The following is a 20,173-nucleotide window of genomic DNA, read 5'->3' as shown; positions in this document are numbered from 1 at the left end:
GTCGAGTTGACCTTCTTCCAGCCCTCCCAATCTTCAGGAGTCCATCAGGGCGCTTGGGTCTGCTGATATACTGTTCCGGAGGAAATCTGTTACATCTTGAGATCTCGTAAATATATCACAAGCAAGCCCATATTTTCGTGTTTCGTGTTTTGTGCTGTGACAAAGCAGCTACAGGCAAGCCCATATACTATAATAATTCTGAAGAAGGAAAGAAAACACTTCCTTTGTAATGCTAGCACCCTGACCTAGTTACCGGCGTAGGTATCTACCTGCGCTGTAGCTTATGATAACTACTATACAGATATACCTACCTCTTAATTCTTTTGTGTCTACCCGATTAACTACCTAGGCAAGTGAATAACAACAGCGTTGGTAGCCTTATGGAAAAGTTAGTCTGGCGAAGGTTTCGTTGAGGAGACTGGTGAACTGGGCTCAGGTCAATTTCAACTCAGCAGATTATTTGCGAAAGTCTTGTACATGGGTAGAAACAATTGGTGGTGGAGTATATGCGGTATCTCAAATGATCAGTACCGAATCTTTTTTTCCCCATTGTGTCTTGACGCATCTTATGAAGAGTATTGTTATTGATAGCAAAGTCACGCCTTTCTATTAACTACAGCTTTGCTCTCCATCTTCGGAAACAGAGGCGGCGAAAAATAGTCACCCTCGAACAAAAGACAAAAACTAGACGGGATCCCCAGTTCTCTGGTAGTTATGATCGTATATGAAAGAAGGTGCAAGAATTTGGTGACTTGGTATTGACAAAATTGCGCCAAAAAAGCAAAAGAAAACTCCCCCGGGAAGGCTCGAACTTCCGATCTCCCGATTGTCTGTGAATAACAGTCGGACGCTTTAGCCAACTAAGCCACAGGGGACAGGTCAACTTATAATTGTGAGTGAGTTATCACTATTCAAGAATCCAACTGTATCATCAAACCGCAGATGGAACCTTTTCTCTATCATTCACTCTCTCAACTTTTACGCAAACCTGATTTTATGGAAAGTAGTTCTTGCATTCATGCATATATATTAGTTGAGCCAAGACCAATCAAGTTAGCTATTCTGTTTCCTGGACAAAATCAAGACCACCATAATCATAACTCATTATCATCCTCAATCTCTTCCACCACCTCTCCCGCTTCCGATAAAGCAAGATATGGCCATGATCCAGTAGTAAGTTCCAGTTGTGACATACGATTCTGTATCTTGTGTAGAAATCCAGAATCCTTTCCACCCACGGAATGTAGCACGTGCTGCAACGAATACAGCACATCTCCTGCACCAACAAGCATACCATTGCCATGAGCAGAGACTGGTGTGCAAGCAATAATATCAAGCATTGTATCTGCTAGCCTAAACACTTTGAGTTCCTAGATCAAATATTAGTCTTGCCAGACTTGAATAATCCTAGGCCTGGCTACTCACAATACCGTATCCATGTGTCTTTATAGCTGCGTTGGTCACCATTGAAAAAAGCGAAAGCATCTTATGCCCAATCTTGACAGGTAAAAACAGTGAAAAGGCTTCGTCGTCTGGATAACACGACATTGCGAAATGACGAGCCGTATACTCCCACAGGATAAGTCTGATCCACTGTCGAGTGACAAACAGGTCGACTCTTTGGGCTTCCCGAGCTGCGTGGTCATGCGAGTCAAGACATAATGCAGCTTGGTATGATACCAATTTCTGCCTTTCGAGCGGCTGCTGATTTGATGAAAATGTCGTCAGGTTACTCTCTAGATAGGCAAAGAGTCTTGTCAGGGATACAAAGGCTTGCATTCGACGCTCATCGGCCATGTCGTCTTGGATATCTGGGAAGACGTCGATGACTTGTAGAACTGCTTGTAAGCCATGTTGCGCAGAGTATGTTCTATAATCCCACATTAGTATGTAATACACAATACTCCAGGTCGGATTTGTACCTCTCAGTAATGAGAACAAGCCAGTATATCCGCAATCGAAGTGATTGCTCCGATGTACTCAAATGGGCATACGTCTCAGGATACCCAAGCTGCAGCAGCTGAACCTGCGTAACAGCCTCTCTCAAAAACAAACCAGCAGTGCGCAGTTTATTTCCATTAGAGTGGTAAACATGCATGAAGAAAGGTATCAGTGGAGAATCAAGAGTATAACTCTCACGATAATCATAGAGTTCTCGCAGTTGGAGGCACTCTGCGGCGAACTGGAGAGAAGATGTGGTGTTTAACGGTCCAGCATGCTCGGGGAGTCGGAGCTGGGCTATAGTTGCAGCACATAACGCTGCTGCCAGAGCATGAGACTCGTAATCCTCGCTGTTTTCGGATATTTTGGTGAGAAGATGTTCGGGGTTGATGACGATCCAAATAGATGTTGCTAGTCGTTTGGAAATAGTGAGGATGCGTTGATATTCAGGAAGAGGTATTCGGTACGACGGTAGAGGAGTGACGGATTGAGAAGTACAAGATTGATTATTCTTGATACTCTCTTGAAATCTCTCGACCTTGTCTTTTGTCGTCGTTCTCACTCCACCCTTTGGTCCACGCTTCTTCCTGGTCCTCAAAGCCGTGCATTCGATGCCTCTGAGAAGACACTCGTAACAAGGCTTTCCTTGCTCGCATTTAACGCGTCTAAGCGCGCATCCATCGCATGGGTTCGCGTTTCTGAGTCTCGTTGTCATGATGAGTCGAGATGGAAAGAAAGTGACGATGTTGGAATTGAGTTTGCCCCACTTGCCCAATTGACTGTCTTGCCGGTAATAACGTTATCTAAACGCTTGCTTATACCAGCTTGATCATGCATTTATTTACATGGCATATATTCTAGCAATTGACCCAAGTACTTTTTCAGTTCACATGGTAGCTAAAACTCATCTAAGTCTTGTAATAAACATGCCATGTTTAGGATGTATTGAGATTCCGTTCTGTTCTAAGCTTCAACGACTCCATCAACTAGAAGACATCTGATATCGACTATCACTCATAATCAACTCCATCACCGGTCCAAGCAACTCCTCATCCAATTCCAAACTCATCAACCGTCCAATCTTGACCGACGTAGGTTGCGATGCCTTTACAACTCCCCAAAGCTTTTCCTTTGTCCACATATCCATCTGATAATCCAGGATAAGATCCTGAATACGCTTCAATGGATCAATTATGCTCAGCTGCGGGTCATCTCCTAGACAGATAACCACGTCTCCTGGTTCAGAAGAGTTAGATGGGATCTCGACCACAAGACCTGGAACGCTGGGGTAGTCTTCAACATTCGTCTTGACATCGAGATCAACGTCGCTGAATTCATTGCGCTTGAACACCTTGAAGTTGTCTGGGATCTCCGTGATGGAGATGAACTTGATCGTCCATGCTCTTCCCTCGGGACGAAACTTCAATTGACCCTTGTCTTGAACATACTCAAAATGCGTGGAATCGGAACCCATTCCTTGCTCAGCAGAACCCTCGTCGACCAAAGTAAATTCACCGTTCTCGCCCACGACTACGATAACTTCCATGTGTTCAGGATTGTCGCCTCCGTTCCTTGGAGAAAGGTTCGCATCAAGAGGGACAATAGCTCCCTCGCGAGCAAGAACGGGCAGGCTCTTGATACTCCTAAACATCCTCATATCGCGATCACCGTCGTAAACAGTACCAGTAAAGATATCAACATGACGACCAGGAGGTACCCAGACATCAACAGCGCCATGGTTCGTCCTCTTATCACGCGGCTTCACGACAGGAGCAACCACAAGCTGCGACCCAAAGAAATACTGGTTCGGCTTTCCATACGCCTCGTCTCTTGTGGGAAACTTCCAGTACAGAGGCTGCACGACGGGATCATCTCGATACGCAGAGTCCAGATTAGCGGCGTAGAGATATGGAACGAGACGATGGCGGAACCGAAGGAATGTCTTCATGACTTCTGCGAATTCAGATCGGTACAGCCAGGGCTCTTTGGAAGTGAACAAGCCCATCTGGGAGTGAAGTCGCATGATGGGTGAAAATACACCGTACTGCACCCAGCGTGTAGCTAGCTCATCATCGCGGTATCCTCCCATGTGGCCGCCGATATCGTGGCTCCACCATCCGTAACCAATGTTGGATGCTGTAGCTGTGAACTCGGGCTGGAACTCGAGAGACTCCCATGTCATGATGCTATCACCCGAGAACCCGACGGGGTAGCGATGACTGCCCGGTCCTCCGAAGCGCGAGAAGATAATGGCCTTGTCCTCTCCATTCTGCTTCTGGTGGTCCAGAAAATGGTAGTGATTGAGAAGCCATAAGGGGTCAAGGCCACGTACACGACTGTACGGACCTTGTTGCCAATCAATCCACCAAAAGTCGCAACCATCTTTCTCAAGACTGCGATGAAGCGTGTTGAGATAAGAATGCATAAACTTTGGATCCGCAGGGTTAAACAAAATCGGTGCTTTGGCAGAAGTGTCGTGTCCCAGATCCTTAGCCATATCCTCGTACTGATCCTCATGATGATAAACGCCGCCGTGGGGATGGTCGTTCAACGTAACTTTGAGCTTCTTATCATGTAGCGCTTTGGTGAAAGCCTTGGGATCTTTGAAGAGTTCCTTATTCCACGTATACCCCGTCCATCCAGCGTGAGGAATATGGTCACCGTGGACTTGATGCCAGTCCATATCAATAACAGCAACAGACAGCGGAACCTTTTCCGCTTCAAACTTGTCCATAAGCTTCAGATACTCGTCATCAGTGTAGGGATAGTATCGACTCCACCAATTCCCCAGCGCCCAGCGTGGCAGAACGGGTTGTTTACCAGAAATAGCAAAGAAGGATCTCATAGCACCTTTGTAGTCGTAGCCGTACGAGAAGAGATACCCATCAATACGATCCCCAGATCGTCTCGGCGCCGCAAAACCAGTAGAAGGGTCCAAAAGCATAGACTCGCTATCGTCAAGAACCGAGTATCCAGCCCTGGAAAGAATACCCTGCTCCAGCTCGCAGCGACCATTTACCCCATCGAGGGTTCTCGCCGTACCTCCGAGATTCTGGACCGTCTCTCCGTATCGCCAGTCAGCGCCCCAGAGGGTATTTTTGTTGGTGAAGCTAATGACCAGACCGTAGCGGTCGAAACGCTTCTTATTGTAGGTGACGTGAAAGGAATCAGCTGTGATTTCGAGTTGGTCGTCTTCGTCAGAAACAGTGAATTTCGGGGTGGGAAATTCACGATTGAGAGCAAAGGTTGATGGACGATCTTCAAAGACGCCGTCTTCGGCCCATTCGTAGCGAAGAACCATGTCGTTGATCAATGTGAAGCGCCATTGGGGGCCAGTTACGATGGAATCTTTGTTGGCGATAGGTTTGCTGGATATTTTGTAGTCGTCCATTTTGTCGTAGATATATAGATAGCGAGGGTGATGAACAAGTTGCGGGGTTTATACCACCCAGATATATACCGTTGTTTGTACGACTCTGAGCAATTGATCTTGTGAAATGGTGAGATATATGAGAGAATTGTTGTGAGGGGACAAGTTGATAGCTGGCCTGCATATAATACGCAACGTCATTCCGTCTCAGCCAAATGCATGAGAGTCGGAGTCTCCGCTCTTGGGTCAATTATTCGGCACAATTGGCCATTGCTAAAGACAAGATGCATGCAGTGTCAAAGCGAAGCGGTTAGACACTATAGATTGACTCTTTGCATTAAAGAACAAGGTTTGCACTATCCAAGTGGCCATGTCCAATGCTTATCGCTCTCACGTCCACATGCCATACAACGAGATATCACAAGAAACAATCTGGTTATCATCACAGCACAAGCCTAACAACTCGTTTTGAACCAGGGTATCGTCAATTCTCGACAATGTCATACATAATTATATGTAACTCTCCCAAACATCGGCAACATCCTACTCCATACCATCTCTTTTCCTCTTACATGCCAAGTGTTGGACAGTCTAAACACCCCCCTCCCAATATCCTATAACTCTTGTCCATGATATTGTATGTGATGATAAAAAGCAAGAAGCAAAATTGCAGCTCTACAGGAAGCCGCGGGTATTACACAGAACTAAAATGTTGAAAAGTCACACAACAGAAAACGAAAAGGAAATCCTATGTCATGTGCCCCTTTAACTGTACTGCTGCTGGTCGAATTGCTGCTGCTCGTAGTGATGTTCACCACTCAGCTTTGGTGACTTGACATCCGTGATGGACTTTAACAACCTGCATTCGTCAGCACAATGAATCCATAGCTCAGTCTAGTATCTACTCACTGCAAGTTGCGATCCCTCATTTCCCTATCAAGGGTATCCATTTGCTTAGCTGTGAGCCTTGCCTTACTTATCTACACACCACACATGTTAGCATTGTACTAATCACAAGTTGCATGACGCAGAAAGGATTGGGAGAGTGCATCATGCAGGGGCATTCCGCACCGAAGCAAGTGCTACTGAGGAGTGGTCATCAATTTCCTCACCTTCCGCCGCCTCTTCGTTCGCAGCAGCGTCGTCGCCCTCCGTCGCAAATCTACTGGCTGAAAGACCCTTTGGCTTGGCAACAGCAGCGTTGGCCTATTGATATGAGTTAGTATACAAATGATAATATCCAACCACAAAAACATACCTTTGCCTCGGCAATCTCAGCATCCTTCACCTTGAGCTGAGCCTCGAGAATCTCAATCTTCTTCTCACTGTCCTCAACCTTGGCCACAGTATCCTCCAGCTTGGCCTGAAGCTCCTTGGCCCTGTTGTTGGCGTCCTCAATAAGCGTAGTCATGCTGTCGTTAAGATCTTGGTAGTCGGCATTGGCTGTCTTCTTGCTAGCATCGGCCTCAGCCTTGAAGGCCTCGAGATCCTTCTGGACAAGGTTGAGGTCACCTGTCAGAGTTGACAGGTTACTCTTGGCAGCCTCAAGCTCGCTCTGTGTTGCCTTGAGCTCGGCATCAGCGCTGGCCAGAGCATCCTCGTGGAACTTCTTGGCTGTGGCAAGCTCCCGTCGGAGAGCATCAGCCTCGGCGCTGTCGGGCTTGGCGTTCCTCGCGTCCTCCAGGTCAGCAAGAGCAGTGAATCGCTCGGTCTTCTCCTGCGCAAGCTGCTGAGAAAGCTCCTCGACATCCTGCTGGGCCCTCTCGAGAGCCTCTGTGGCAGTGTTCAGAGCAGTCTCGAGATCAGCGTTGGAAGCAGCCTGTTGGGCAAGCTTATCCTCCAAGTGGCTGTTGTTGCTTCTGTGCTCAGCCATCATATCCTCAATGGCCTTGGTGTGAGCACTGGTCAACTCCTCGAGCTCCTTCTTGACATCAGTGCCCTCTTTCTTCATGTGTTCCATAACCTCGCTGTTGAAGGCAATGAGCTTCTCGACCTCGTTGGCATGCTCCTTCTCAAGCTCGAAGCGAGCCATCTCGATGGCTTGCTGGTTGGAGTCGCGTGCCTTCTCGAGCTCCTCCTTGGCGGTCTGAAGCTCAGCCTTGATGGTAGCCAACTCCTCGTCGTTGCTGCTACCAGCCTTCTTGCTCTCTGCAAGCTCGGCCCTCAAAGCCTCCAACTCAGCTTCCAAAGACTGCTTAGCAGCATCTCTGGCAGCCTCGAGTTCAGCCTTGAGGTTGGCGATCTCAGTAGCGTGAGCCTCATCACCAGCAGACTTGGCGGCATCGATTCCGGCTTGAGCCTTGGCCAAGGCCTCAGCATGCTCCTTGTCGCTTGCCTCCTTCTCAGCCTCGAGTTGGGCCTTGAGAGACTGGAGCTCAGCAGCATGAGCACTCTCACCAGACTCTCTGGCACTGTCAAGCTCTGACATGAGCCTGGCGATTTCGGTAGCATGTGTGGTCTCGCCAGCATCCTTGGTAGAGGCCAGTTCGCTCTGGTGGCTAGAGACAAGCTTCTCCTTATCCTCCTCATACTCCTTCTTGAGAGCCTCCAAAACGCTAGCATGGGCAGCCTTGAGCGACTCAATCTCCTCAACATGGGTGTTGGCACCCTCAGACTTGAGCACCTCCAGTTGCTTGGCATGGCTCTCCTTCAAGGCGTCAATCTCGGCGATGTGGGCATCATGGTCTCCAGAAGCTGAGTTCTTGGAGGCCTCGAGTTCCTCAGCGTGGCTGGCACGGAGAGCATCAAGGTTCTTCTGGTACTCAGCTTCCTTCTCCTCCAAGGCTGCAACAGCGGCGGCGTGCTCAGCCTTGGCGGCCTCAAGAGCGTTGCTGTGACCCTCGGTAGCTTCTGAAGAAGAAGCCTGGAGCTCCTTGTGCTGGGTCTCAAGCTCCTCGTACTTGCGCTTGAAGAAAGCGTCGCCTCGAAGAGACTCAATCTCGGTCTCGTAGTCCTGAGAAATATTCTTCATGCGCTCCTCGTGCATCTCCTTGACCTTGGCAATCTCATCTTCCTTCTCGGCAAGAGACTTCTGAGCCTCTTCGGCGGCAGCCTTCAGAGACGCGGCCTCCTCCTGAGCTTTGACAAGATCCGCCTTGGCGCTCTCGAGCTCGGACTCCTTCTCGGACAAGCTGGACTGAAGCTGGGTGATCTGGCTGTTGAGAGAGTCCATCTCAGACTTGGCTGTCTCGGCAGCATTCTCAGCAGCTTCGAGCTTGGCCTTGGAATCCGCAACCTCGGCCTCGAGGGAGGAGATCTTGGTCTTTTGCTCCTCCTGCTCAGACTTGACCTTGTCATCGTTGGCAGACTCCAAAGCAGACTGCGAAGAAGTCAACTCGTCAATCTTCTTCTGGAGCTCAGCAGTTGCGGCCTCGTGGCTGGCCTTGAGTTCAGCCAAAGCAGTTTCGTGGGCGGAAGTATCAGGCTGGTCCTTATCGAGGCTCTCCTTGTTCTTGGCCTCAATAGCCTCGATGGCAGAGGCCTTCTCAGCTTCGAGGGAGGTCTTGAGCTCCTCAATCTTGGTAGCATGCTCTTCAATGGCCTTCTGGAGTGCTTCTTGGCTGGAGCTAAGCTTCTCCTCGCTCTCAGCCTGGGCGGCCTCGAGCTGCGACTTCAAAGAATCGAGCTCTGTCGAACTGGCTTCCATGGCGCTGACGGCGGCATCGAGATCTGCTCGGAGCTGCTCACGATCACCCTCTGCAGCCTGGAGCTTCTCGTTGGCCTCAGTGACCTGGCTCTCGAGAGCAGCAATCGAGGCCTCGTGCTCAGACTTGAGGTTGGCAATTGCCTCATCGTTGTCCTGAGAAGGCTTGTCGCCCGAATCGGTGGGAGTGGCCTCCTGGCCAATCTTCTGGGTGAGCTCTGCAATCTTCTCCTCGGAGGTCTTGACCTCAGCCTTGAGGGTCTCGATCTCGGTTTCGCCCTCAGCAAGCTTTGCCTTGAGCGCCTCGATTTCCTTAGCAGCCTCCGCAGAAGGAGCAGGTCGAGGTGCGGTTCGAGAAGCGGCGGTTAGGGATCCAGAAGTAGAAAGTCGCTTGTTAGCGGTAGGGGTCGCGGCCGTTGTTCGAGAAACAGGTGTTCGTGTCGCGGAAGCGGTAGGAGTAGCTGCGGTTCGGCTGGCTGTAGCAGTTCGTGGAGTAGTAGTCGCGGAAGAGGGAGGTCTGCGGGTAGCCGTTGTCGAACCGGCAGTTCCAACGGTTCGCCTCTCAGCGGTCTTGGCGGGGCTGGACATGATTGAGCTCGTCCTCCGAGCGGATGCGACAGAGGAAGTGGTCGACTTCTTGTCATCCTCGCTAGCGCTCATGCTGGGACGGCTTCGGTGGCTCGACATGGATGTCGCAGTCGGGGGACGGCGAACGGTCGAGGCAGCAGGACGAGTAGGAGGCTTGGCCAGACCTCCTGGGGCACGGGTGGTGCTGGTGGAGGTAGTTGGCTTGGCGGTCGAAGAAATAGCTCCAGGTCGACGGGTAGCGGTCGTGGAAGGCGCACCAGGCTGCTTGAGCGTGGGCTTCGCTCCGGGGCTCTCCTTTGCCTTTTCCCTGACTGGTGACTCGGGGGACGAAGGAGTCGCAGCTGTCTTGGGGCTCTCGGGCTCAGGCTCAGGCTCGGTGGTAGCCGCAGCATCGGACTGAGAAGCAACAGCTTCCTCGTGCTGGACAACGTCGAAGCTCTCGGTCTCAGACATGTCGGCGGAGTTGAATTGGTATTAAAAGTAGTATTCTCTGAGAGTGACGATGTTAGTCAGGACAGTTTGAATTGAGTTTATCAAATGTCGCACAAAAAGTTGCCAGTCAGCTATCAAGCAACGAAGCTCGGATGATATTCCAGAACAATCAATAGATGACAGAACATAAACCGGCACGAGCTGCGAAGCTATGGCAAGGGTATGCGGGTATGAGCTGAAATAGGAATTGGGTTAATCTTACCTTGGGGTGGTCTCCTATTTATCCAGCAAAACCAGGCTTTTTGCTGGAAGCTACTCAGTTACTTAAGATAACAAGGAGTAGATTAGGGAGGGGAAGGTAAAAAATTAGCAGAAATAAGGAACGTGAGGAAGAAAGCTTGCAATGAAAGCAGATAAAGAAGACTAATACAAAGACCTTCTTTATTTACTGTCGATATCCGCTGGCTTCTAAGAGAGAGAGAGAGAGGAAGGAGAAGAAATTAGGAGAAGGGAAGAGAGAGAAAGCTGAGCTGTCTTGTCTCTTCTCTTGTTGATGGGATGGGACCGGGGATATTAGATTGCGAATGGATACGTACCTGAGTTAGCTCTCTGGTCTGGGGCGGTCATCCTGTCGGGTCCCCCATGTCCCATCTTGTGATCCTATCCTGAGAGCTATTCTTCCCATTTCTCTCATCGAGTGGAGCTTCCACCGGCCACTAACATTGCTTTCTTCCCTCCATTAGGGCCCTGATGGGCCGGCCGGCCTGTAGCGACCGTTCCAGGGGTTCTTCACTCACTGTCCATCTTTCAGTCAGGGGTCTTTTGTATCCATTTTGGGGCTACGCACGGGTGGCTTCGCTGCACTGGCCTCAAGATCCAGGGTAGTTTACGAGTGGGAGGATATTACCGACATTCTTCAAGTGTCTTGGATTAGAAACATTAGACATAGTCATCACGATAGAATAACTCATCTTCACAAGAGTCTCTCTCTAGAAACAGAACCACATGTTCCCATAAGGCCCGCCTCGCCTAACTAAAAAGCACTATATGCAATGCACGGCAATGCAATGCGAGGCACCACCTGGGTATCCGTACATACAGTCAGTCCACACATACTAATATACCTAGAACGGTATGTATCTCTCAGAAACCTAAAGCTTTCGCCTAACAGTGGAGGCAAGCCTCATCTTTCTCCTAATATAACCAAGCCAAGACAAAGGGTGAAATTTGAATCTATCAAATCTCCCCAGACCGCGTATAAAACGCGTAAATAAACACACAATAAAAAACCCTAATGATCTGTTGACTTTTTACCACAAATGACCTAGAGCTGATTCCACGCTTTGCTTTCCTTGGGCAAGCGTATATGGTCACCCTTCATACGATATCACATCACATGTGGCGCTTCAACCAATTCCAGAGACTTGACAACAAGAACCTAACGGTAATAATGATAGTACGACTATCAACTTCGGGCTGGCAACAAGCCAAGGTGTCTAAAGCATTAGCGTACTACTCTAGACTGTCAAAGAGTGTCTATGCGCTGGCGATTTCTACCAATGCTTTGGTCACTAAAACGGAAATGTGACAGATAGACAGGCGATGCTACATACTCATTGGGATTCAATGATGTGGCATGGCGCAGTTGGTAGAAGCTCAGCTATCACGCACAGCAAGAAGCATGAAACACTACACCAACTTGACTAACAGTCATTAAAACCGGCTTCTTTCCGATCCGATTTGATGTCATCAAAGCAACGCGGAGCCGATAGTGCCCAATACACTGTCACATATTGAGTGGCTGGAACAAGATATATTGACAGCTATGTAAATACACGCTTGAATCATTCTAAACATATTTACTCCTGCTCGAGTCGCATAAAACGTATCGACTGAGCTTTTCCGGGTATCATAATATCATATAACCTCAACTCCAATCGTCCATGACTCGAAAGCGGCATATCAGTCTTCGTCCACGCAAAATCCGGGAGGCGTAATCCCTCTGCGCTGATATTTATCACGCACGACCAGCTTGAGATATCCTGATCGCTCTCTTAGTTCTTCAGGGCTCCGACCAGGGAGCATCTGTTGAAAGTTTTCATAGTTGGGATGGGCTGTAGTCCTGATCAAGGTTAAGATTTGGTCATCTTCCCAATAATGCCATCCGTGTCGCTCGTAGTATTCCTGCTCTGACAACGGCTGAGATGGAGCAGAGCGCGGTGGACTTGGTCGACGCGGAACAGGCTCTTGTCGGACAGGCCTCCTCTTAGCCGGTCGTCTATGAGAATTGATCCGTTGAATCGAATCCCTGAAGCGCTGCATCTGGAGGGTGTGTTTTTCTTGACGTTCCCGCTGCTTGGCCTCGCGCTCCCTTCGGACGTCTCCATCTTTTCGCATGAGCTCCTCAGGCGCTGGCCTGGGCTTTTCAAGGTATCTTCTAGCTTTACCCAACTCTGACTTGAGCGTGGCCACGGCAGAGCGAAATGCAGCGCGGTTTGCCTGTGCCTCTTCTGCTTGATCCTCTTCCCGCTTGGGAGGATGAAGCTCGTACCACCCCTCTACCGCCTGTGAAAGTCTGCGAGCCCAACCTGCAGCTCGTTCTAGCGGTTCCAACAGATATACCGTGAACTCTCCAGTTTGTTGGGAGGCCTTTCCCCCATTTTCGAGGGAAGCTCCGCATCCAGCTTCGAACGCCGTGTCCAGCAACAGCACCAACATGGGAATGATCCGCTGTTGTAGCTTCATGACAAACCTGTAGCCAACTTCCACTCGACTTGGGTCGCCACCTTTCATAATGTTATTGATGTTTGAGGTGGACGAATCGATGGTATGGCGAAGATTGCTGACCAAATTACTAAACTCTGGCGCATGTTCACGCAAATACGTCAGTTGATCAATTTGTGGCGATTTAGGAATCTCCTTGCACAACTCGTAGAGGTCAAACAGCTTGGCCAGAATTCTTACTGAAGAAACAGGGTAATCTGGCTGGCGGGCCAGCTTATCAGACTTGTCTGCGGCGTAGTCTAGAAAGTCATCTTTCCAGAATCTTTTCCCCATCCAGCCCCGGAGTGTCATTATGTGCACGAGCTTCTGTACGTATACACGCTTTATACGGGTCGTGGGGGTGGAACCTGCTTCCTGTGAATCGGGTGGTGGTGCATCAAGTAGCAGGGAATCGTCGACTACGGGTAATGAATCCTGTTGATTTATCTCAGGCTCGCTATCGCCGAAGTGGGAACCATCGTCTCCAGATTCCTCACTCTCTTCCTGGGAATGCTCTCTTTGCTGTTCATCGTCCTGATGTTGGGTAGAAACGTTGCTCCTTCGCTGATGAGACTGGCTGCTTCTTTGCTTTTGTTTCATCTTTGAACTACCTCCACCTGTTGACATAGGCGCCTTCTGTGATTTCTGAACGAGTGTAGTTTGGTTTGATGGCCTTGGAGGTGACTCAGGCACATCATATATAGTCTCATCGACATGAAAGTTTCTCGATGAGGTTGGCTGCGGGGATTGGCCTGGTGAATCTGGACCTTGATTGAGCTCATAATATGATGCATTTTCCTTCGGTCGTCTTGTCTTTCGTTGACTTGATTGTTGAGGTTCACTTTGCGGAGAACTAGGTTGAGGAACTGGTTGTGCTGATTGAGGTACCTCTGGAACTGCTTCATGCTGTTCTAATATGGCCTCTAGTTCGTCCAAGTCTCTAACTAAACTCTGGCTTTGGCGATTTCCTCCAGGGGCTGCGATTGTTGTTTCTTCGAGTACGATCTCTTGTGACGTGTCAATATGAGAGAGTGCTCCGCCATCATCATTCTCAGCAGGGTTCTCGACACTGGCGTTGGATAGAAGACTTGGCCGTCTGTTTAGCACAACACTAGCGCCAATGTTCTTATTGATACCATCAAGAAATTCCAGTGAGGGAATGGATTCCTCATCTTGATCTACTGCCTCGTTCTGCTGGTCTGGCTGAGCCACGTCCTCTTGTTCAGCAGACTCATGACTAGTGCTGCGCTGGCGCTTTTGGAGCTGCTCCTGAGCTGCGTTGACATCAGAGCGACGTTTCCGTGGAGGAGCCGGAGATAACTCATAATGTGGCTCATTTCCTGTCATTGATCGTGTGACTCGGCCTTTGCTCGAAGAGGGTTGAGCTTGAGATCTTGTCGACTTGGTCGATCGTTGGCGTGTTTTTCTCACAAGTGGACTACTCTCTACCTCAATACTTGGCATAGGGACTGCAGATCTTGGTGAATGTCTTATCGCAACATTGCTTCGAGTTCGCGCTATCGCTTCAGGCTCTATTGCAGAACCAAAGGTGCTACCTTTGGAGCGTAGCCGCGCCATGTCGATCCTTTGTTATTGATGTGACAGTTGGGTAAGATTTGACGTGCCGCAGCAGCACGCCGGTAATTAGGCGACAAATTTGATCAAATTACTAGTAGAATCTCAAATGATGTGTAGTTTTCAACAACCTGGTAAGAGTATAAGTAAAAGTTGTGAAGCTGAACAAAGGAGAGCTACATACCAGGGTAGGCAGGCGCGTGTTACCTACAAACCGGTGTTACGGAAAGTGGGGCACTTGGCGAAGAGACGACAGCTCTATAACGACTTCATAACAGCAAAAGGCAAACATTTTGACATCGTTGCATATATTCGATTTACCTTCATTTCTTTTGAAGATCACTAGCGCAAGCATTTCGGAAATAGGTAGTTTATAAGAGTTTCCTAAATTTAGGGGCCCCTCTATGGTACAGATCCGCTCATTATCATCCGCATCCAATCTCATGATGGCCGATTTACAAGGTAGACCACACTCCAACAGCTGACTAAATCGTTGCCAACTTGAACCAAACACCAACATCCACTCGAAATCCAATCTTCCCAACTTATTCTACCAGATCAAAATCAACTATTCTGTTCTCTCTTCAAAGCCCCGGTTTATAATTGCGACCGCGGTGTCTTACCATCGTTGACATGACGTCCACAACCCCTCCAAAGCTCAATGCGCTTGAGATTCTGGACCTCAGAAGCTCCCCGCCAGCGTTTACGACACCCTCGAAGCGCATCAACGAAGGCTCCGACGTCGCTCGTTTCCTCACAAGCTTAGCCTACCGCGACATTGGCGTTTTCATCCTCCAGCTCAACCGCGCTTTATGTCCTCGCAACCAATCCTCGTCGCCCCTCCCCCGCACCTTTCCCCTCAACTCGAAACCAGCAACGACGCCGTCTGTCCAGACCCTACAAGCTCTTTTGGCAAAAATTGGAAGCTTTATCGATGAAGCGCCACCAGACCCAGGTCCTCGACGATTCGGAAATGTTAGCTTTCGAAAGTGGCACGCTATCTTTGAGGAGCGTTTGAGTGAGCTGCTTGACGAGGGGCTCCTAGGTGAAACACTGAAAGTTGGAGATGGCAAGGCGAAAGAGGAGGTCTCTCTCTACCTGCTCGGCGGCTTCGGTAGTGTACAGCGACTAGACTATGGAACTGGACATGAATTGAGCTTTGTTGCTTTTCTTGGCTGTCTATGGAAGTTGGGTTTCTTCAAGGATGGAGAACAAGGAGGCGAGATCGAGCGTGAGATTGTTCTCAAGATTATTGAACCGTATGTTGCCTGTTTACAGATCAAAAGTATACCACTGACCTTCTTAGCTACCTCAACGTTGTGAGGAAACTTATTCTAACCTATACCCTCGAACCTGCCGGCTCTCATGGCGTCTGGGGCCTCGACGACCATTCCTTCATGCCATACATCTTTGGCTCTGCACAACTTACACGACCGATCAACGAGAACGAACCAATGCCTTTAGAAGGATCTGTAAAGGGTGCCCCCAAGCCCAGCGATGTTACCAAGGCGGTGGTGGTGGAGGATCAGCGCCAAGTCAACATGTATTTCTCAGCCATTGGCTTTATCAACGACGTGAAGAAGGGCCCATTCTGGGAGCATAGTCCGATCCTGTTCGACATCTCGGGCATTCGCGACGGTTGGGGCAAGATCAACAAGGGCATGATCAAGATGTTCAACGCTGAAGTGTTGTCCAAGTTTCCTGTTGTCCAGCACTTTCCATTCGGGTCATTGTTCTCTTGGGACGTTGACCCAGATGCGACAACACCTACTCAGAGCGTTCATATGGTAAATCAACCAGCAATGGCCGCACCAACACCGTCGGGACCTGGAACATCCGCACCTTGGGCCCAAGCTACAAGAATGCCACCATCAGGCCCTGGCATTCCCTACTCACGTATGCCACCACCAGGTCCCAACTCAGGGTCACTTGCAAGGCCACCCAGAAACACATCTGGTACAGGATCTACAGACGCACAAATCACTGTCACGAAAGCGCCATGGGCTAGAGATTCTTGAGAACGAGGCGCATTAGTCATTTCGAGCAAATATACTAGACGCGTGTCACGGGATTATGAAGAGCATGATATAGATAGTCTTTCTGCATTAGATATGAAAAGCGGGTATAGATTTGAAACAGAGCATCGCAACACTTTTCTCTCTGGGTATCCAGCCAACTGCTAGGAGAAAAGGTGACACACACGGCCAGGGTGAACCTGCCATGTCAAAGTAACTGAAACAAACACGCCTCAACGGCAACAACTAAAAACACGAACGCGCAATCTACTTAAATCACAAGGCATCATCTTTCTTTGAAATAGGCAATCTTCTAGAAGGAAGCATTCGTCTTTCGCTTAAGCAGAGGCAACAGGGGCAGGAGCGGGAGCAGCAGGGGTATCCTTCTTCTCCTCTTCCTTAGGAGCCTCAGCAGGGAGCTCAGTAGGGGCTGTAGGAGCAGCAGGAGTGGTGTCAGCGGGAGCGGGAGCGGCAGCTGGGGCAGCAGGTAGCTCGACAACGGGGGCAGTTGGAGCGGCCGGAGCAGCTGGCAGTTCAACAGCCGGGGCGGGTTCCGTCTTGGCAGGCTCGGGAACGGGAGCGGGAAGTTCGGTGGCCGGAGCTGCCTCGGGCTTGGCGGGTTCAGTAGCAGGAGCTATAAAGATTAGTTTCAAGCTCGTAAAGTTTATTCATCTCGTAACATACCAGGAGCAGCCTCCTCTGTCTTTGCGGGCTCGGTAGTAGGCGCAGGAGCTTCAGGCTTGACCTCTGTCTCGGGCTTGGCAGGTTCGGCCGCAGGGGCAGCTGGTGCGGGCGCAGCTGTAGAGCATGTATGTTAGTGCCGAACGAAGTTTGTGTGTTGTGGTAGGTCAACGTACTGGCTGGCGCAGGAGGAGCGGCCTCGGTCTTGGTAGGCTCTGTAGTGGCAGGTGTAGCGTCTGCGGGCGTGGTCTCGGTGGGTTTCTGCTCGGCGGGTTTGGCTTCTTGCTTGTTCTCCTTCTTCTTGAAGGCAGCCTTGAGCTTGGCCTTGAAGTTGTCAAGGGCGTGCAGAGCTGTGAGGAGGGTTTGGTTAGAGATGTAGTGTAGAAGTTGGGTGTCTGGAACTTACGAATTCCAGGCATGATGACTGATATGGATGAGAAAGTCTGGTGAGGTATGGTCAGCTTGCGCTCTGTCTCTTTGTGTTGCGGAAGCTATAATAGTAGCTTTATTTGAAGTGTGAAAGGGACTGAGGAGTAGAAACCAAGAGTGAGCTCTCTAAGGAAGAAAGACATACCAGATGAAGCTTGGTGATGGGGGTTGTGTCTTGTCAGAAGGAGGATGACGGAGAAAGAAAGGTTTAAGGATAAAGATAACGGTAGAAAAACGGGAGATGAAACAGGCCAGCCATGATCGGTTCGTCTGTTAGTAATGTACCGTAAAGAGAGGGAGTGGGTGACATTGAGGAGAAGCAGTCCAATCTCAACTGAAGCATCCTTGTCCAGGGATCAAGAATCTGAGACGGCCACTGAAAAACAAGCATTTTCCAGGGAAACTAGGGGTGGGCGGTTTGTGGATCCCCAGTGCAACAGTATCCCTACAGTGGCTTGTAAGGGCTGTAAGTTGCGGATAAATAACCCGGGCACCCCTATTTGATTGCCTTATTTTATGAGAGTGTGTTTCGTCCTTGATCATCTCCTTCTTTCAGTACCTTCTACTCTGTATCTTGTGGAATAATAAAGAAATTGACAAGGAATGAGTAATACTGACGATAACCAAGAATCAAGGGGTCTTGTGACAAGTTGCATCCCCCTTGTCCGCTAACATTAATAGTGCAAGTGCCCTGCTAAACTGACGACAACGTGCATGTTTAGCCGCTGGCCCACTTCTCATCTCGGTCAAGGTGAACCACAGCTGAGCTCTCAGTGACAGGTTTGGAATTGGATCCTTTTCAGTTACTGTTAATAGACTACTTTTCTCATTTATTTAATGACTTTATCTTTGAGTTCCGTCGTCACAGTGTTTAACGTTCACTGTACTCTGTTGGATATCGAGACTCGTAACAACATGTCGTGATATGGTTTAGGCTGACATCGTACTTCAGCCGTTCGTTCTAGACTCGATATACGATACAACCAAACAAGGGAGGGCGACTCCACTGGCCAAGTTAAGCTTTCTCATGTTCAGTCTACTTTAGTCTTGTGCTGTGCCACACAAGATATCAGCCCAAACTTGTTATCGACAATGGATGATTTATCAAGACTCTATGATACAAATATGTTTTACACGATATAATACAGTTACAATCACAAAGGATACCTAGGTATCTTTTGGCGATATTCTCTCCGCCAACCATTCTTCTACCATCTGCTCCCCAGTCTCACTCATCTCCATCGTCGCACTCTCCGCCCCAACTCGTTTGACCTTGACTCTTCTACCCTGCTCGTTCTCCCAAAAGGGAATATCATCATCCCACAGGCCCTGCTCCTTGAGCTCAATCTTCTCGATACTGGAGTGCATCTCCTCCGCCAGCTCTTTGGCCTGCGCCTCGAGGCTGTTGCCCCACTGCCTCACGAATCCTGGTTGGGCTGGCCAGTTGGCTAGCGGCGGCCTGGGGAGCAGGTCGTACAGCAGCAGCGTCTCGGGGAGCTTGAGCGGCGACTTGCGGGGTGGGAAAACCAGTCGTCCCCTGCGAGGTGTCTCGAGGGGAGCCTCCGCCTCTGGGTTGTTCTTGAGCTCGAGGGCGGTGCTCTGCTCTTCGGTCAAGTGGTAAGACGCGGGTATATTGAGTCCTGGGTTGTGGAAAAAGAGGGCTGGGCTGGCAAACACGTCAAACGTGTCCGCCGTGGACCCGAAGAGCTTCGGCAGAATTTGTTGGAGGTTGTATATGTGCGTCCCCTCCCGAGGCCTGTGGAAGGCTTTTGGGTTTTTGGCGTATGGTCCGAATTTGTTCACTGGATGGTCGGGAAAGAACATGGTCCAGTTGTAGATGCCGTTGTACGACACTATGCCTCGCACCGCAAAGGGCACGTCTGGTTGTGATTCCGTAATTGCCAGAGATGTGGCGAGGCTTGCTCCTAGGTGAGATCCATAGACGTAGATGTCGCGCTTTTTGTCGCCTTCTGGAGCGAGGTTTTCTATCAGCCACCTGTAGGCGAAATAGGTGTCGTGAATGGGCGTTGGCCAGACATGATGGGTGTTTTCACGATCACGGAAATTCCATCGGTAGTTAATAGTAGCGAGCGGCTTCCCCTGAAGGAACTTTGGTATTGAAGCGAGCTGGCTGTCGTTTGGAGAGGAAGGGGGTAAGTAAATAAAGAGGGGAGAGTTGGGCTGTTCAGAAACATCTATGAGGCTGTTTTGACAAGGTCAGTAATGGGTCTGTTGTGTTTTGACGGAGTTGTTTTGGGCTTACTCAATGTTCACAAAGCCAGCTGAGCCGCATCGCACACTAATACGCTCATGACTCTGAAAGCTGTATAGCCTTTGGGAGCGTTTGGGCAGATAGTCGATGAGTCGTCTATGACCAAGGCGACGAAGGGCGTGAACGGGAAGACATCCTTTCATGCTGCTACCGCATTACTTATGCACAAGAGACACGATGTCACGTGTCGGTGAGAAGCTGAGTGTCTATTAGTTATTAATGTAACTGACGATATATGCATGACTTACATGATCCTTGAAGGACAGGCTATATGACGCGCGCAAGGTTGAGCTGCCGTTCAACAAAATAGGTACAAGGCCGGGGCTGGTCGTTGGACGGATAACGACTCAGCAAGCTTCAATTGAGTAAAGAGTGGAGGCGAATAAATGAGTGGCTATAGTCGAGACGTTGAAAGAGTTGACAAGACAAGATTGATGATTGCAAGAGAAAGGTAGATTGGAGTG

At 49.6% G+C, this 20,173-nt stretch overlaps 7 protein-coding genes and 1 non-coding gene across 8 annotated transcripts; 1 reads left to right on the top strand and 7 right to left on the bottom strand.

The window, feature by feature from the left end:
• Window positions 1–791: 791 nt before the first annotated feature.
• Window positions 792–875, bottom strand: FGSG_20728. Its single transcript has one exon. It is a non-coding gene; the product is annotated as a tRNA-Asn (tRNA).
• A 238-nt stretch (window positions 876–1,113) lies between these two features.
• Window positions 1,114–2,656, bottom strand: FGSG_09225 (uncharacterized protein; the record flags this gene model as incomplete). Its single annotated transcript, XM_011330248.1, has 4 exons — window positions 1,114–1,253; window positions 1,295–1,370; window positions 1,426–1,870; window positions 1,923–2,656. The coding sequence occupies 4 exons, from the start codon at window positions 2,654–2,656 to the stop codon at window positions 1,114–1,116; spliced, it is 1,395 nt and encodes a 464-aa protein (XP_011328550.1).
• A 267-nt stretch (window positions 2,657–2,923) lies between these two features.
• On the bottom strand, window positions 2,924–5,332 carry FGSG_09226 (uncharacterized protein; the record flags this gene model as incomplete). The annotated part of the gene is made up of 1 exon (XM_011330247.1): window positions 2,924–5,332. One exon carries the CDS (start codon window positions 5,330–5,332, stop codon window positions 2,924–2,926), a length of 2,409 nt encoding a protein of 802 aa, XP_011328549.1.
• Window positions 5,333–6,076: 744 nt separating this feature from the next.
• On the bottom strand, window positions 6,077–9,995 carry FGSG_09227 (uncharacterized protein; the record flags this gene model as incomplete). Its single annotated transcript, XM_011330246.1, has 4 exons — window positions 6,077–6,170; window positions 6,221–6,291; window positions 6,383–6,517; window positions 6,570–9,995. 4 exons carry the CDS (start codon window positions 9,993–9,995, stop codon window positions 6,077–6,079), a joined length of 3,726 nt encoding a protein of 1,241 aa, XP_011328548.1.
• Window positions 9,996–11,936: 1,941 nt separating this feature from the next.
• FGSG_09228 (uncharacterized protein) lies at window positions 11,937–12,767 on the bottom strand (the record flags this gene model as incomplete). Its single annotated transcript, XM_011330245.1, has 1 exon — window positions 11,937–12,767. One exon carries the CDS (start codon window positions 12,765–12,767, stop codon window positions 11,937–11,939), a length of 831 nt encoding a protein of 276 aa, XP_011328547.1.
• Window positions 12,768–14,945: 2,178 nt separating this feature from the next.
• FGSG_09229 (serine/threonine-protein phosphatase 2A activator 1) lies at window positions 14,946–16,330 on the top strand (the record flags this gene model as incomplete). The annotated part of the gene is made up of 2 exons (XM_011330244.1): window positions 14,946–15,571; window positions 15,619–16,330. 2 exons carry the CDS (start codon window positions 14,946–14,948, stop codon window positions 16,328–16,330), a joined length of 1,338 nt encoding a protein of 445 aa, XP_011328546.1.
• Window positions 16,248–17,708, bottom strand: FGSG_09230 (uncharacterized protein). Its single transcript, XM_011330243.1, has 5 exons — window positions 17,583–17,708; window positions 17,415–17,451; window positions 17,185–17,358; window positions 17,012–17,125; window positions 16,248–16,961 (listed from the first exon to the last, which is right to left on the bottom strand). Exons 2-5 carry the CDS (start codon window positions 17,425–17,427, stop codon window positions 16,666–16,668), a joined length of 597 nt encoding a protein of 198 aa, XP_011328545.1. The 5' UTR covers window positions 17,428–17,451; window positions 17,583–17,708; the 3' UTR covers window positions 16,248–16,665.
• Window positions 17,709–18,522: 814 nt separating this feature from the next.
• On the bottom strand, window positions 18,523–20,080 carry FGSG_09231 (uncharacterized protein). Its single transcript, XM_011330242.1, has 3 exons — window positions 19,958–20,080; window positions 19,701–19,907; window positions 18,523–19,640 (listed from the first exon to the last, which is right to left on the bottom strand). Exons 2-3 carry the CDS (start codon window positions 19,850–19,852, stop codon window positions 18,605–18,607), a joined length of 1,188 nt encoding a protein of 395 aa, XP_011328544.1. The 5' UTR covers window positions 19,853–19,907; window positions 19,958–20,080; the 3' UTR covers window positions 18,523–18,604.
• Window positions 20,081–20,173: the final 93 nt, after the last annotated feature.

This window comes from Fusarium graminearum, chromosome 4 (assembly GCF_000240135.3).
Source record: "Fusarium graminearum PH-1 chromosome 4, whole genome shotgun sequence".
NCBI classification, from domain to species: domain Eukaryota; kingdom Fungi; phylum Ascomycota; class Sordariomycetes; order Hypocreales; family Nectriaceae; genus Fusarium; species Fusarium graminearum.
This window is presented reverse-complemented; position numbering and strand designations above follow the sequence as displayed.

Coding starts and splice junctions, on each gene's coding strand:
- FGSG_09230 (XM_011330243.1), bottom strand. Junction 17,126..17,184: donor CGCTCCTCCTGCGCCAGCCA/GTACGTTGACCT, acceptor CATGCTCTACAG/CTGCGCCCGCACCAGCTGCC. Junction 16,962..17,011: donor GACAGAGGAGGCTGCTCCTG/GTATGTTACGAG, acceptor TAATCTTTATAG/CTCCTGCTACTGAACCCGCC.
- FGSG_09231 (XM_011330242.1), bottom strand. CDS start 19,852: ATGAAAGGATGTCTTCCCGTTCACGCCCTTCGTCGCCTTGGTCATAGA. Junction 19,641..19,700: donor GCTGGCTTTGTGAACATTGA/GTAAGCCCAAAA, acceptor TTGTCAAAACAG/CCTCATAGATGTTTCTGAAC.